Source organism: Lissotriton helveticus, chromosome 1_1, assembly GCF_964261635.1.
Source record: "Lissotriton helveticus chromosome 1_1, aLisHel1.1, whole genome shotgun sequence".
Taxonomy (NCBI): domain Eukaryota; kingdom Metazoa; phylum Chordata; class Amphibia; order Caudata; family Salamandridae; genus Lissotriton; species Lissotriton helveticus.
In genome coordinates, this window is record NC_136057.1 from 578,339,925 (window position 1) to 578,356,927 (window position 17,003).

At 45.3% G+C, this 17,003-nt stretch overlaps 1 protein-coding gene across 6 annotated transcripts in view; it reads right to left on the reverse strand.

The window, feature by feature from the left end:
* ABCC9 (ATP binding cassette subfamily C member 9) overlaps nucleotides 1–17,003 on the reverse strand; it is a 1,243,587-nt gene that overhangs the window by 438,737 nt on the left and 787,847 nt on the right. For all 6 annotated transcript variants that reach the window (XM_078674078.1, XM_078674076.1, XM_078674073.1 and 3 more), the window contains 2 exons: nucleotides 4,235–4,455; nucleotides 1,062–1,228 (listed from right to left, as the gene is read on the reverse strand). In XM_078674078.1, the coding sequence (XP_078530204.1) occupies nucleotides 1,062–1,228; nucleotides 4,235–4,455 (388 nt within the window). The remainder of the gene's footprint in view (nucleotides 1–1,061; nucleotides 1,229–4,234; nucleotides 4,456–17,003) is intronic.

A 17,003-nucleotide genomic window follows, 5' to 3' on the forward strand; every position in this document is an offset into this window, starting at 1 on the left:
GCAGAAGTGGGTAGAGAAATCAGTGGGGGATGTCCAACTTTAAATAAGTTTGTGGTATCCACCACTTTGACCACATGACCCTATGGTGGTCAGGCTGCCAGGTCGAGGGTTTTCGACACCTGAGTTGGTTGAGGCCGCACCACTGGAAACCTGGCACTTACTGCATCTCTAAATGTGGTAAGGGAAAGGCAGTTTTGGAGGAATGAGGAGTCTGCTAATTACAGTTGGAGTTCCCACTTTCCTGAATGCTAAGTGATCCCTATGTACCTTGCGTGCTGATTTGCTAATGACTCTGATTTGTATCTTCTATTTGTGGACCAGCAGCGCTGCCCAATAGCCCCAATAATGACCTACACTCAGGATCTGGACAGACTGTGCCTTTTAAAGATACAATATGTGCATGCACCAGTAGAAAAGAGATGCATCCCTCTTTTAGTAGAGATATTGTTATTTGGGATGTGTGAAATTAGCATAATTTGCTTTCACATAATTCCATTAAATTTTGGCAAAGTTACATGAAATTATGAGTATTATGCGGAAGGTAGCTCCATCATTTAGCATTAACTTTTAGTGTGAGATGCGTCCTTGCATCAGTTTTTGATGTGAGAATGCATTATGCACTAAAAAAGTGCAATAAACCAAAAACACCACGAAAAAACACTGCTAGCATTGTAGTGTTCCTGTGCGTTCACTATACCTATTTATCACAGATGGAGCAGAGTTACTCAGAATGGCAGAATTTCTGGAATGTCACATAGGGGAAACATCCTTTACCCCGCAGTCTCAACGAACTTTACAATGCTGTAACTACCCTGATTGCGACTTTACGACAAGTTACTTTAACCTGCAAGTCATTACACAAACTTGCTGTAATGGGTGCTGTGTTGGACTGGTGTTGGACTTTCAGGGTTTCGTCATACAACCATCAGGTATCAATCGTAACAAGAAAGTCCTGAAATGACATGAATTACACTGGCGTAATTAAAATTTTGCCCAGGCTTAATTGCTATTCCTTTTCATGCTAACATTTGGCTGGATTAAATAATTTTGTAATACTATACCTAATTGGTGCTAAAATTATTTTCTTAAGGAGGTTGTGGTGAAGATTCTTCGCAGCTGTGAGCCCCATCCACTCCACAGTCAGAGAAGTCACAAGGCACAGGAAGATGCCAGAGCCGCAGAGTATGGTGAAACCAGCAACATAATATGTTCGGTCTGATTGAGCATCCTGTGGGGAATGAAATACGCTTTCACAATGTAGCATCTTGCAGAATGCTTATGTTTATTTCATGCATATTTCTATAAAAAGATCTATGAGCTAAGCTACAGCAACAAAACCAGATACCACAAAATGGAGAAGTTAACACCACACATTACCAATTACAACCCTTCATGTAGTGCAGATTCATTTCGATTTGAAATCAGTTTAAAAAAGCTATTCCTGGTCAATGAGAAAACAGATTACACAATTGTCATTAGAATATACATGGTCATGGATATGCTCTGGATTACTTGATTTACTCAGTGAAAAACGAAAAAATATTTTCTAAGTGATAGGAGGTTTAAAAGTGTTCTGAATGTATTCCCTTCCCAAAAATAATATTTTAAATCGAAGTTGAAAATTCTGTCTCATCCATTTCGAGATCCTATCGTACATTCAAAAGAGGTTCAATTGAGGCTGAAGTGTCCAAGCTTCAGAGGTTGGCCCCTGAATGGCAGGGTGTAAGAATGGGCTCAAAGAGAACCCTGTTCTCATCTAGGTGAAGGACGTATCCAAGCTCCACATGGGTGGGCAAACTGCATGAACCGGTCGGTAGGTTACACAATCGGGAAGGAAATACATAAGTAAAGTATAGGGAGGTCATTTATCAAACTTATTTTGTTAGATCTGCAAAGACACATGCATAATAGTACATACCACAGTTTGGCAGATTATCCACTGGTGTAAATTTATGGTTAGCAGCAGTGGAGAGGACATTACAGGGAGTGGCCTTTAGAAATGCAAAAGCGACCATGAAAAAGCATAGACATTTACTCCTATGAAAGGCAATAACTTTACAAAATGGGAAAGAGAAGGGAAATGTACAGATATCATGAGTGTGTACTAAATAGAGTTTCTCCAAAGAGAGTTGTTTTATAGATTAATAACATTTTTGTGCATATACACAATTCCATATCATTTGGTAATGCGGATTTTCCAGTAAGTGAAAAATCAATGAGATCACGTTGTGCAAAGTTGGAAAATGTATGGTTGTTGCACAACTGCGAGTCTATGCCTGGAGGTCTGTGTGAATAGAACATACTTATATCTATACTTTGTTTAAGAGTACACCGTTAGATGTGCATTTCCAACTTTTTCTTGATATCATTAGTGAACCATATTCCATGATGTGCATTGCCATATCGAGAGCCTGGATACAGATGAATGTATGACGTTACAACGCATACATTTACAATGCATGCCTTTACAACGCAGGTTTTACATTGTAACATCCTTTACAATGCACTCCTTTACATTGCATGACACTATATCGTATTTTTAGAAATGACCTTTACAACGCATTCCATTACATCGCATTATACCTTCACAACGCATACCATTACAACGCATACCAGTACGTTGCATTTCAGATAAGTATTGGATAGTATAGGAGTAAACATTACTATTCTAACTCCAAGGGTTGCAACAGTAGGGTAAGTGTTTGATAGTGTAGGGGTAAAAATTACTATTCTAACTCCAGGGGGTGCAACAGTAGGGTAAGCGTTGGATAGTGTAGGGGTAAATTTACTATTCTAACTCCAGGGGGTGCACCAGTAGGGTAGGTTTTGGATATCATAGGGGTACTATGCATTGTAATGGTATGCTTTGTAATGCCTGCGTTGTAGTGACATGTGATGTAGTGTCATGCGATGTAGTATCATGAGTTGTAATGCCTGTGTTGTAGTGACATGCGTTGTAAAGGATCTTGCGATGTAATGACTGCGTTGTAAAGGATGTTTCCCGATACAGATAGATGATAGAATATCAAATGAGAGACACATAGAACTAGAAGAGAAAGAAAAACAAAAAAAACTGAGAGAGAGAGAGAAACAGGAAGAGAGACAAAATTAGCGAAAAGGATTGTGAAAAAGAGGGAAAGAAAAAGTGAAACGAATGAGAGGAAGAACGGTAAACTAAATGGCATGCTACCAGAATACTCTGGCATATGTATCATCTGACAACATTTTGTGGTCCTAATTATACATTTTTTTTAAATCATCTAGTTGGAGTTAAATGTTCAAATTTTACCAGCAGAATATTTAACTCAGCAGAGAAATATTTTCTAAGCCATGTTTAGGCCAGGATAGTTACATCCTGCAATCTTTTGTTATAACTATTTTGACATACAATTAGTTAGAGATAAAGGCAACGAGAGAGGAGGAGGAAAAACAAAGAACTACGAAAGAGAGAGAGAGAAATAGAGCTAGAGTGAGTGTGAGAGAAGGGAAGCTAAGTGAAAGTTGGGATTAAGAGACAAATAGCAAGAGAAAGGGAGAGAGAATACAAAGGGGTGAGGGTTGATAGAAAGAGTATACGAGTGACATAGAAAGGATAGAAAGAAAGCGAGAATTACAAGACTGGCACAGAAACATAAATTGAGAGAGGAACACAATGAGAGAAAGGTCTATGTAGAGAGCTAGAGAATGAGAAAGGGAGAGAGAGAAGATAAAAGAGAGAGGTAAATAGAGAGGTAGAGAAAGAGCAAACAAACACAATTCACAGAGACAGAGAAACATGTTTCACAGGGGATTAAAAAGAATGGGGTGCCGATAGTGAAGGTGGCATTAAAGCCATTGGTCTTAAAAATCAAATGGCGTTTTGGGAATGTAACTCTGCTTAAGCCACTCAATCTTGCAGGACTATTGTGACTTATTTCATTGTTTGTCTATTATGAATTTGAAGGAGAAGACCAGCCAACAATTTTACTGTCTTTTTCCCATTGCACCTTCTGCCACTTTTGTTCTAACAATTAGAACTGGCACAATCTATCTACCAGCTAGTTTTTGACCCATTTCAAGTAGAAGAAGGTCACAGGTTATGTCTGTGGAGTACTTATGGTAATCAACATTCAATGGCCTGAAAAGTGTTGGTTGGAAGTGCTACTTTAATAAAGGTGTATTGACTAAAATGTGCCGAATCAAGGGGATGATACAGTGCTACCAATAAAAAAATATTCAATGATAAATGTTTTACCTCAGGACTGTTTGGAACATTGGCATTGGAAGTCCAATCAGCGAGCCAGTAGTCTATGGCCACAATGACCGAGTGTTTGACCAGTTTGGAAAAAATCATGAGGAAGACCAGGAAAAAGCCTCCGGAAGTGAGGTATCTCCAGCAGGTCTTCCAGGGCATTTTGGTCCTGAGGCGCATCACCGTGGACATGTTGTCTTCCTCATCCTCCTCTTCTTCTTCCTCTGTGGTACAGATTTAGACAAAGGAATGAATTCGGCTCCAGCAGTACAATAAATATTAGCATACTTCAGAAAAGAGTGTTTAGTAAACTGTGCCACCCCTTGAGCAGTCATTCATGAAACAGTCTATTTTTAAATACTTTGGGAACATGCCTGGCTGTTTAACCACATTGTCCCAACTGATTGGGTCTGTGCTTCCTACGTGAAAGACCAGGATGACAGCACTTGATTGATATAAACTCTCTCTAGACTTCCAGAAACGAAGAGCACTCTGACATTGAACACTGCAAAATAGCATATATTGATACATAGTTGGAAGACGGGTTTAAAAGAAAGCCAATTTTCTCATTAAAGGGCTGCAGCAGGAGAAATAGCCGAAACAACATGAACCACTTTTGTCGACACTGTGCACTCGAGTGTTCGGGCCGTGTTACATTTGTGATGACCGAGCAGTACAGAGGTGGTTTACAGGCAAATGAAAAGTGCCTATTTGTCCTGATGCACTCTCAGCTATGTTTTTATAATATAAGACACTTCAAAGAGATTTGTTAAATAGACTTATTGCATTTCTAAGGGCCCTTCTAATAAGTAATAACAACAAAGAAAAACTAGGAGGTCTATTAGATGAAGGAGAAGTGACCATGAGAAACTGACACACACCTCTATCACGACTAACGGTGAGGGTCCATCAGTGATGAAAGAGTCCTATCAGCCCACCCATTTGGCGGAACCTCGTCATCTAGGACCTTATCAGCAGGTGCTCATATGGCCAAGCTCCAATGTACTTGCTTGGTGCCAACAGTTCCCATGCTGAAAGAAGATGAGTCCTCACTGCGAGTGGTACTGATAGGGTGCAGTGCTCAAGAGAAAGTGCGTGGTTAAAATGGCGGTCAAGGTAGAAAAAATATTTTTATTGGTATCTCCCTGGACGTCAGATTAAAACAGATGTGGCAACAGTGTGACAATATCACTGTCAGGTAAGCATCTAAGAATTAGGCCAACATGTTTCTGCCTTTGGTGTATAATTTTACAGGCATTCTTCAGGGCCAAGCTGTGAAAACGGCTACTGCAACATCTATGTGTTCACTATATTGAAAAATTCAGGAAATCAAAACAGACTATATGGCACGGTTGTAATGGTAAGTTGAGTCATGTGGCTAGGTCAGCCACCCTACCGTATCTGGTAAAACAACCATGCAGAGTTCAATCCTTTCCCAGCACTGTGTGGGAGTCAAGCCTCACCTCACCCGGCAACGGCTCGGATAGAGAGGCCCCGCTCTGTCCGTCGGTACCTCCGAGTGTGACCGGAACCGAAGGGGAGTACCGACGGACAGAGCGGGCCATATGAGCACCTGCTGATAAGGTCCTAGATGACGAGGTTCCGCCAAATGGGTGGGCTGATAGGACTCTTTCATCACTGATGGACCCTCACCGTTAGTCGTGATAGAGGTGTGTGTCAGTTTCTCGTGGTCACTTCTCCTTCATCTAATAGACCTCCTAGTTTTTCTTTGTTGTTATTACTGTTTCAGGTGGGGGTGTGGACTTGAGAGGTCGGTAAATATTGTCCTCTTGACCCTTATATTACAGTTGTTTTCCCTTCTAATAAGTCCCATATATTTATAATTTACTGCCAATTAACAAAAGGTGTTTCCTCTGATAAAAACAAGCATTTACAATGCAAACGGTCTCAGCTTTGGGACCTCATATGTATTGAGCTATGCTGCACTTTATGCGCTGCCTTTCCCCAATTGTGCTATTGAAAGTTCAGTATATGATAAAAATGAAACGTTAGACTTACAAAAGCGTCCAGTAACCACATTAGACAAAGCTCTTAAGGACGAGCAATACCTTAATGCCTATTAAATATAGTTTTGAAAAAATAGGGAGTTAGGCCCCTAGGAATGTGGTTTTAGGCTGGGCCATAAAACAAGTAATCAACAACAAAGATGCCTAAACCACACTTATTTTCTAAGCTATCGTTATTCTCGCTTTATGGTCAAACACACATTACTTTTTGTTTGCACCAGTATTTTATTTATACCTTTTGATTCAACTTTTTTTGCTTTCTATTTAACACATTTCCTGTATGAAAAGGAGAAATACAACTGTTCTTCTTCTGTTTGTATTTGCAGTCTTTCTTAATTGTTCAGGATCATGAACAATCAAGAAAGACTGCAAATACAAACAGAAGAAGAACAGTTTGTTTTGCACTCAGGATCATGAACAATTAAGAAAGACTGCAAATACAAACAGAAGAAGAACAGTTTGTTTTGCATTCAGGTATATATATTAAGTTCAGTAGAGTGGCATTAGTGTGTATTGAAAACGAGGAAGCTTTTCAAAGATGTAAATAATTTTCTGTTTTATACATTTTGTACAGAAAATCAAGAAAGCTCTGATGAGAATCTGGGTATTTATTTCCCTGGATTCTAAACGCGTCAGCATACCAAAGGCATAGCAAAGGAACATAACAATATATAGGAACCAAATACTTGCTTTTTTTGATAGTTTAAATTCATTTGTGCTATCAATGGAATTTGTCATTGAATTTTGGTGAGGTCATGAATGTTTATTCTTTCTTGTGTAAGGTTGTTTTTGTGTAAAGTTTTGTACTTTGAATGTAATATGTAAGGTTTGTCTTAGTAATAATGTGGACTCGAATTGGTGTTGTAAATAATTGTACATGTGTTTGTAAATAGTGTATAGAATTCATTTCTCCTTTTCATGCAGGAAATGTGTTAAATAGAAAGCAAAAAAAGTTGAATCAGAAGGTATAAATAAAATACCGGTGCAAACAAAAAGTGATATGTGTTTGACCATAAAGCGAGAATAACCATAGCTTAGAAAATAAGTGTGGTTTAGGCATCTTTGTTGTTGATTAAATATAGTTAGCATCCAAACTTGTCACACTTGTCGTCTCCCGCTCACGGTCTCCGTGACGAGATACTTTTAGCTAGCCATCTGATAATCTCTCAGATTGCAGACAAATACTCCTTTGTCTGCATGCTGCGGCGAAGATCGGGCTCAAATTGATGTCAGAAATCAGCACTCCTGAAGCAGCCAGGCCATGTCCACCTGACGGGATCGGTGCAAGAAGAGAAAGAAGGGCCATAGAGGAGGGTGCATTAATAGTGAATGAACAAGAGACGAGGAGACCATGGGTAAATGGAAGGGAGCCAAGGGCTGTAGAAGAGGGTACAGTAATAGTAAATGCATCAGAGATGGGGCACCAAGCGTCAACGGAAGAGAAAGAAGGGCCACAGAGGAGGGTGAATGAATAATGAATTCACAAGAGGAGAGGACATCAAGTGTGGGTGTAATAGAACGAAGGACTCCCGATGAAGGTGCATTAATAGTGAATGCACGAGAGACGAGAGGACCAAGTGTGAATGGAATGGATGCAAGCACTGTAGAAGGGGGCACATTAATAGTAAATGCATCAGAGGAGGGGCAGCAAGCATCAATGGAAGAGAAAGAAGGGCCACAGAGGAGGGTGCATGAACAGTGAATGCACGAGAGAAGGGGCACCAAGGGTGAACGGAATAGTGGGTGACGCTAGACTGGTCATTGCAGAAGAGAAGGGCGCACTAAAGAAGAAAGAAGAGCATCAGAGGTGGGGGCATTTAGTGTGAAGGCAAGAGAGACGGGACAGCAAGGGTCAATGTGAAAACAGAAAGAAAATAAAGTCGTCCCAAAGCCTTGGTCACTCTCCTTTTTTGGAGAGCCCTGCAGTCCCCCTGACGCCCCCAGGGCCGCCTGCAACCGTCAGGAATACTTGGCATTCCAGGAAAAAGACAGGGCCCGTCCGAGCAGCTCCTCTGCTGAGGGAGCGCTGGCGCTCGGTCTGAATCTGCTGTGGAGATACCGAACCCGATCCAGGCACTGGGGCAACCAGAACCTCTCCCGGTCCATGCACCAATGGACGGACCCTCCAGTACCCCTACCTGCTCCAGGCACCCTCACTCAGGCACACTCCCAGCGGGAGACAGCCATGACAAAGCGGGCTTTACACCGCGCTGCCATTACGACACTGCCATCACAACGCAAGTCGTTACAACGACTTGCGCTGGAGGGCGCTCTTGGGAAAGGAATAGTTTTATTTTCTATTCCAACACCTTCCCTACTGTTACGTGGGTTTGAGTTGGAATAGAAAATTAAACTATTCCACAATCCAGCACCTACAGCGCAAGTCGTTGTAACGACTTGCGTTGTAATGGATGCGTCGTAATGGCAGCGCGGGGTAAAGCCAGCGTTGTCATGACATACATCCCTCCCAGCACGATTCACACACCGCGGCTGCAGTCCCCCTGACACCCCCTGGGCTGCCTGCAACCTTCGGGAATACTTGGCATTCCAGTAAAAAGACAGGGCCCGTCCGAGCAGCTCCTCTGCTGAGGGAGCACTGTAGCTCGGTCTGAATCTGCTGTGGAGACACTAAACCTGATCCAGGCACTGGGGCAACCAGAACCTCTCCCAGTCCATGCACCAATTGACAGACCCTCCAGCACTCTTCTCTGCTCCAGGCACCCTCACTCAGGCGCACTCCCAGCACGATTCACACACCACGGCTGCAGTCCCCCTGACGCCGCCTGCAACCGTCGGCAATACTTGCCATTTCAGCTAAAAGACAGGGCCCGTCCGAGCAGCTCCTCTGCTGAGGGAGCACTGGCACTCGGTCTGAATCTGCTGTGGAGACACCGGACCTGATCCAGGCACTGGGGCAACCAGAACCTCTCCCGGTCCTTGCACCAATGGATGGACCCTCCAGCACCCCTCCCTGCTCCAGGCACCTTCACTCAGGCGCACTCCCAGCACGATTCGCACACCACGGCTCCAATTCCCTGAGTTTACGAGCGTGTGGACGGCACTTCCTTTGATCAATGGAGGCCGCAAACAGCACTCATGTTTACAACGGAGTATCGTCTGCAAGTGCCTGCGCGTGCATGAGAGAGAAACCAGCAGCGCCTGCGCTGCAATGAAAAAGGAGTGCTAATTCACCCACCAATCCCACATCAAACAAGCATTTAAAATGCAATGGGACTTGTATTTATGCGAGCCCTATTCCATTTTAAACAGAAGTGTGCCGTGTTAAAAAAGGCACGAACAGGAGGGGGTGGGGGGTGCTGCTGGCTTCAGAAGACACTGACTGCGGGAGTGAATGGGAGGAGGCAGGGAAACGAAACAGTTTAAAAGGTAAAGGGGCTGATCACTGTGGAAGGACAATAATGACGACATAGCCGTCATGAGGCAGGATTAACTTTACAAAAACTAATCAGCATGCAGCATTTACAATTGCGGCCAATTACAAAGATAGGCGGAAAGTAGGCGGAGCTTCCCCCACTATTGTGTATACAGCATCTCTCTGACGAGACATCGCATGCGCTGCCTAGTCGGAGACCTAATAACTGTGACTGCAACCAAAGGGGGAAGGAATGTTTATCAATTCAAAGAGGAGCTGTAATTCCTCCAGTGAATATATGGACAACATCACTCACAATCTGAATCCTAGTACCAGGCACGTTATCCCTAGTGATCCCCCCATAACGTATTTTTTGGGCGGCACCCTCTTTTTTACTGCAATGGATACCTCGACTTGTATTGTCTGTTGTAACCCGAAACCAGTATTCTTCGATGTAAAGTAGCGTTAGACACATTAAAAAGGTCCAGTCCAGAGCTATCAAAAAGTCAATAAAGTTAGAAATATATATCTAGATGCAGAACAATTTCTGTTTCATTTCATATGTTCAGAAAATGACTTACAATCAAACTCCATCATTTAGCACAAAACCCCACACATTATGAGTATCTTTCCAAGTAACATATCAAAGTATCTGTTGTTTTTAACTTCACATTTTTCATAGCAACCAGTAGGAAAAAAAAAGAAAAATTATGGCATTTCACACCTTATTAATTAGGAATTAAGTTACGCATCCCGCTTCAGTCTTTTCTCTATTTCTATCAGAGAACACATTGAAATATGTCTAGTCTCAATATAAAGAGTTATCTCGAAATCCTAAGTACTCCCTTGGATTTTCCCATGTCTATGACTATTTCCAGGAAAAGCTCTAGTTTAATAATATTGAAATACCTACCTTTATTACATAAAAGGAGAACATTTATTATACCTCCATTAAAGTGTGTCTAATCCTGTATCCCTTTATATGTGTATTCTCAGCTCCTAGAGGATATCGCTGTAAAGCTCTATCAAAAAATCTGGAATTTCTTTGATTCCCTTTATCTTTTATGTTAGGATTTGGCCCTGTTGATTGTATCTAGAAATGCAGCTAGCATTTGTATGGATTGAAAGACGGTTTATTTTTCTCGAATTTTTGATAGTAATAGGCTGGTGTGAACTATTTGAAAAAAACACACACGCCCCCCTCTGAGTGCTATTTTAGCCGCTGCATGTTAGTCAAGCAGGGATAGCTACCTGGCGTTCCAGTGGCCACGCAAGATTCTTACGAGTTCTCAATACAGGAACAAAGATCCGGAGTGTGTAAATAGTCATTCCCTTTATGCTACATGTTTAGGTTTCGACCTGGCGAGGGGCACGCAGTGCCACTCCCAGATCGAAAACTATTGTCTCTAGTAGGGATGTAGGCACCGCCTCTGCCTCTCATTGGCTAGCTCCATAAATGGAGGCTAGCCATTGGAAGACATCTGCGTCAATCACTTTCTCCCCGTGAAAACGCGATTCGGGGGCGTTTCCGTGTCTTTTTTTAAGTCACGCCCTCTCCTCTTCCCATTGGCTGGAATTTTACCTTCCAGCCAATGGGAAGGGGAGAGCACGCCCCCGAATCCCTACAGGACGCTGTGCTTTCTGAGCAGCGTCTACCGAGGCTTTTAGGTAAGCCTCTGCCCCCCTTTTGTGCCGTTGTTTCTTGTTAATGCTTGTTTTCCAAGCGAGAGACATCGATGCAAAGGCAACTTAATTATTACAAATCAATTAAAAGGTGGGGATGGAGGAGGAGAGAGGCGGATGGCGCCGATATAAGGCCGCGTCCCGGGCGTTTCCAGCCCGTCCCTTCCCCGACCTGCCTTCACCCGCCCTGGCTGCCGTCCTCCACTCGTCCCCCGCGGCCTCCAGCGCCCTTCCTGAGCGCCTGCTCCGTCTCTCGTCGACTCAGGATGAAATGCGTGACCGCTCCGAAGCGGCCGCACCCTCTTGGGATCCGACATCAGGACATCGGACTGCGGGGAAGTTGCGACTTTCGAACAACTTACGTTTGCGGACTTTTGGCTTTTTTCTTCTTTTTTACTGTGGATTTATTCAAGGGTCATTTGCGTTTTTTTACAGGAAAAATGTGGAATGTGTGTTTTTGTGCTGAGGATTGAAATTCTGCGAAAATGATTAATTGCGCCGTTAGTGAGAGGGAAGCCGGGCCCGGCCTTCTAGTCGCCTCGCCGTCTTTCACTCATCCACTTATTTTATTTCCCTGCTTCCGCCCTCCCTTCCTCCCCAAACTCCACTAACGCGCCTTCCTTCTGTGCGCACTCCTCTCTTCTTCCCTCGCTCCCCCTATTTCTCCCGCCGTTCCTAATTTCTATCTTATCTCTCTTCCTTCCCTCCGCCTTCCTTGATTTTTCTTCTTTCCCCCTCTCGCGTCAACCTTTCCTCCACCCTTTCATCCGTTCTCATTGAGTCCCTTGCCCCATGCCCTTCTTCCTCATACCCCCACCCTTTCCTTCTTTTTTTATTTCCCATTTTCCATTCCTCCTTCCTCCCACCTTTCCTATCCGCCACATTCGCTCCTTTTTGCTTTATTTATTCTTTTCACTGTTCAACCCTTCTCCTGTTTGTTCGCACCCCCCTGCACTTTCGTTTTCCTCTTCTTTTCCAAGCCACCCTTTAACACCCCTACTAGTTGTTGATTGCCCTCTGTTTCCTCTTGCTTTTCATTCTTTCCTTTCAGATTCCTTCTGCCCCGTGCCCTCCGTCCTGCCCCCTCGTCCATTCTAATCTCTTTTACTGCCCGCTCCCTCTTCCTTCCGCCGCTTGCTCACACAGTTTCCCCTTTTCGGCGACTCACCCTTTATTTCTTCCTTTTCACCCCCCACCCTCCTCAGTATTCCCAGCCGTCGCATACTTCATTTCCTTAGGGTTCCATTCTTGGCTGATGTCCCCCCTCCCATCCAGTGTCCCCCTTTTCACCAAGCGCTGCCCTCCACCTGCCTTCTCTGCTCCTCCCACTTGTGCCCCCATGCACCGTGGGTCCCACCTTCTTTCCCTGCCTTTAGTCAACACTGAAACACGTCCCTCATAAGCCATACATTTAAACCGACACTGTTTTATTAATACCGTACATCTCAGCTTGCCAGGGACATGACGCGTTTTATTAATTCATCCACAGTACAATGCGGAAAGTAAATGTCTGATTTTCAAAATAATTTATATCTGCGCACTTTGGACGCGTCAATATGAATTACAAAGCAACACAATATTTTGAACAGAGACGTGGGGGTTGTGGGCTGGAGATAGAACAGGACATTTTCTTGTTATGAATACATTTCAACAGAGGGCTAAAGAAGTGTCAATCACGGGTCCTAATGTCACCAACGCTACCCCAGCACTACTGGCCTTTACGAGTTGCTGGCTTGGAATATAATCATCAGATATTACATTTGTAGGTAGTTTTTCAAACTGTATACGTCTACGGTAGCTCGGCATCTGGGGTAACAGCGTCACAAAGGGAGTAAAGTGCGGTTTCTGGCGTTCACTCAAGAAGGAAACAAAAATCATGTGCATCTATCTTAGTAATATACATAGCTGCAGAGCTCCGTGAGCGACTGGTTGAGGCCAGAAATGTTGCAATGTTTACGGTGCTCAGAGCGTGCCCAGTCACCATGGCACTGGCCGCCGCGGCTCCTGGGTGTCCTGATATAGAAGGCTGCAGGAAGTTTACTTTTCCAACATCAGACTGCAGCGCTGGGTCCTGACAGTAGTTCACACGCAGGTTTGGTGCCCACAGCGCCAAGAAATAACTCCCATCATTGTCGTCCGGGGCACGATTGGTGTTTACACCGAGCCTGCACTTCAGGCCGGCAGCCGTATTTGAAGTTTTTTGTTGTGTCCCTTGGGAATTCGCCCGAGATGCTTCTATGGTGTCCCTTCTCTGGTGAAATCTTACCCTCAGAGATGTCTTAAGTATTCCACTCTAGTGAAACCCTACTTAGAGTATTGTGTCTCCTTTAAGTGAGGGATCATCTGCAGTATTGTGTCACTTCGTAATCAGATGCTGCCTCTTGGTTTACCTGTAAGTTCACTGTAGTTACACCCGTTTTACAGTTGTGACTCATAAGAGCTGGACTCTGCTGTCGAGGGACACCCTAAGTGCACCCTCCATGCAAGAGCGACTACTCTTCGTTCTACCCTGGCAGCATAATCCATGGGCAGGTAACAGGCCTTTTTTTAACTGTATACACACAGGCTACTGCAAAGAATACGCAACCACAGGTATCTCCGGATCCTTTGCCTTCATGACTTCTCGGATAGTCACAGAGAGCTTCAGAGCATGTGTGGGGTGGGAGACGGGGGTGGATGGACAGGTTTCACATGAGCCTGGATGGACGAATGGTGAAGCCCATTGGATGTCGAAGATGGTCGTTGGTTTGTATCTTTCATCAGTGTGAAGCCTTCACATGCACTTTTATCCCTATGAAAGATTATCTCTGTAGGTGGGGGAGGTATCCAGCTAGGCTTGTTTGAGGTGGCCACAGCTTCATTGTCAATGTAAGGTCCCTTTTCTTCCAATGCCGTCGCTAGAAGTGATATGTTTCCCCAGTAGCGGCCGGTGGTGGGAGTGCTGCGGGGCGGGGGAAAAGCAGGGTGGGGGGTAGTAAACTATGGCATACGGCTGAACAGAGGGCACCACAGCACTCCCAACACGAGCCACTACTGACGTTATCTGCTTTCCATCTGCAACAACGTGCAGTTGGGACTGGGCTTTCTTATTTTAGATTCCTGCTGGGCACATAACAAATGAACAAATGAAATAATAATTTCTGGTGCTCTTCTCCTCCTCTCTGGTGCTCTCCCCCTCCCCTCTGGCGCTCTTCTCCTCCTCTCTGGCGCTCTTCTCCTCCTCTCTGGCGCTCTTCTCCTCCTCTCTGGCGCTCTTCTCCTCCTCTCTGGTGCTCTCCTCCTCCTCTCTGGTGCTCTCCCCCTCCCCTCTGGCGCTCTTCTCCTCCCCTCTGGCGCTCTTCTCCTCCTCTCTGGTGCTCTTCTCCTCCTCTCTGATGCTCTTCTCCTCCTGTCTGGCGCTCTTCTCCTCCCCTCTGGCTATCTCCTCCTCCCCTCTGGCGCTCTTCTCCTCCTCTCTGGCGCTCTTCTCCTCCTCTCTGGCGCTCTTCTCCTCCCCTATGGTGCTCTCCCCCTCCCCTCTGGTGCTCTTCTCCTCCCCTCTGGCGCTCTTCTCCTCCTCTCTGGCGCTCTTCTCCTCCTCTCTGGCGCTCTTCTCCTCCTCTCTGGCGCTCTTCTCCTCCCCTATGGTGCTCTCCCCCTCCCCTCTGGTGCTCTTCTCCTCCTCTCTGGTGCTCTTCTCCTCCTCTCTGGTGCTCTCCCCCTCCCCTCTGGCGCTCTTCTCCTCCTCTCTGGCGCTCTTCTCCTCCTCTCTGGCGCTCTTCTCCTCCTCTCTGGTGCTCTTCTCCTCCTCTCTGGCGCTCTTCTCCTCCTCTCTGGTGCTCTCCCCCTCCCCTCTGGCGCTCTTCTCCTCCTCTCTGGCGCTCTTCTCCTCCTCTCTGGCGCTCTTCTCCTCCTCTCTGGTGCTCTTCTCCTCCTCTCTGGTGCTCTCCCCCTCCCCTCTGGCGCTGTTCTCCTCCTCTCTGGTGCTCTTCTCCTCCTCTCTGGCGCTCTTCTCCTCCTCTCTGGTGCTCTTCTCCTCCTCTCTGGTGCTCTCCCCCTCCCCTCTGGCGCTCTTCTCCTCCCCTCTGGCGCTCTTCTCCTCCTCTCTGGCGCTCTTCTCCTCCTCTCTGGCGCTCTTCTCCTCCTCTCTGGTGCTCTTCTCCTCCCCTATGGTGCTCTCCCCCTCCCCTCTGGTGCTCTCCTCCTCCCCTCTGGCGCTCTCCTCCTCCCCTCTGGCGCTCTTCTCCTCCTCTCTGGCGCTCTTCTCCTCCTCTCTGGCGCTCTTCTCCTCCTCTCTGGCGCTCTTCTCCTCCTCTCTGGTGCTCTTCTCCTCCTCTCTGGCGCTCTTCTCCTCCTCTCTGGTGCTCTCCCCCTCCCCTCTGGCGCTCTTCTCCTCCCCTCTGGCGCTCTTCTCCTCCTCTCTGGCGCTCTTCTCCTCCTCTCTGGCGCTCTTCTCCTCCTCTCTGGCGCTCTTCTCCTCCTCTCTGGCGCTCTTCTCCTCCTCTCTGGCGCTCTTCTCCTCCTCTCTGGCGCTCTTCTCCTCCTCTCTGGTGCTCTTCTCCTCCTCTCCGGTGCTCTTCTCCTCCTCTCCGGTGCTCTTCTCCTCCTCTCCTGGGTAAGTCTCAGGGGAATCCAGTGCCAACCACTTACTATCTTCTCTTGTACCATCAGTGCCACCTCAGCACTGATATGGTAGTGCCAGGGAAGAGATTCTGTTTGTGTTTTTTGTTACTTCACATTCTTTACGTTTGGTCCAGGATGTCAGTGAGTGATCAGCACACATCTCTTGTTACTTTGGTACCCAGCCCCTCCCGCCTCATGCAACATCAAAACCCAAATCCGGATTCCTATTAGTGAGTCACTGCATGTTCCTTACTTGCTTTATATTTCGATATCAATGTAGTCTCATTGCTTGCTTTGTCTTTTTATTGTCCATTCCCTACAGTTGTTTTATGTGATGTCATCGCCCACTCATGACGGTTGTGATGTGATGTCATTGCCCACTGACTCCTTGATTTATGCGCCATTATTGCCCGATTCCTAATTGTTTTATGCGGCATCATTGCCAGTTCCACACGTACTTGCATGTTATCATTGCCCACCCTACCACACGTTTAATTTGATGTTATTGCCCCCTCGCTGCTTGTTTATATTTTATTATTTCCGACCCCTAATTGTTGTATACACTACCATTGCCTACTCCTCGTCTTTGTTTTATGAGCTGTCGGGCCCTTGGCCCAAATATAGATTGTCATTGAAAACAATGGGGTAGACCCAATAAGTCAAAGGACCTGGGTAGTAGTATATATAAAACAAGCATTTACAATGCAACGGTTTCGCCTTTGGAAAAGTTTGAGCTATTGGCATTGTAAATGACAACATTTGTATTTATGTGTTGGTTTTGAAAACAGATAAATAAATGGCATTGTCATTTACATTGCAAATAGCTTTAACGTTTCCAAAGGCGAAACCGTTGCATTGTAAATGCTTGTTTTTTTTTAGGTCTCGCTACGGACACCTTTTCCTGTCAGGAATGACCTAATGTCACCACACATCACACACAATACTCAAAACATAACATATACAAACACAAACAAATAAAAGCGCTTTTGGACATCAAATTCAGCATTCGCTATTTTGGGCAATTTACCTCGAATCAAGGGCCAGATGTACGACCATTCCAAATTGTGTCTCGCAATTTGCACTCAAT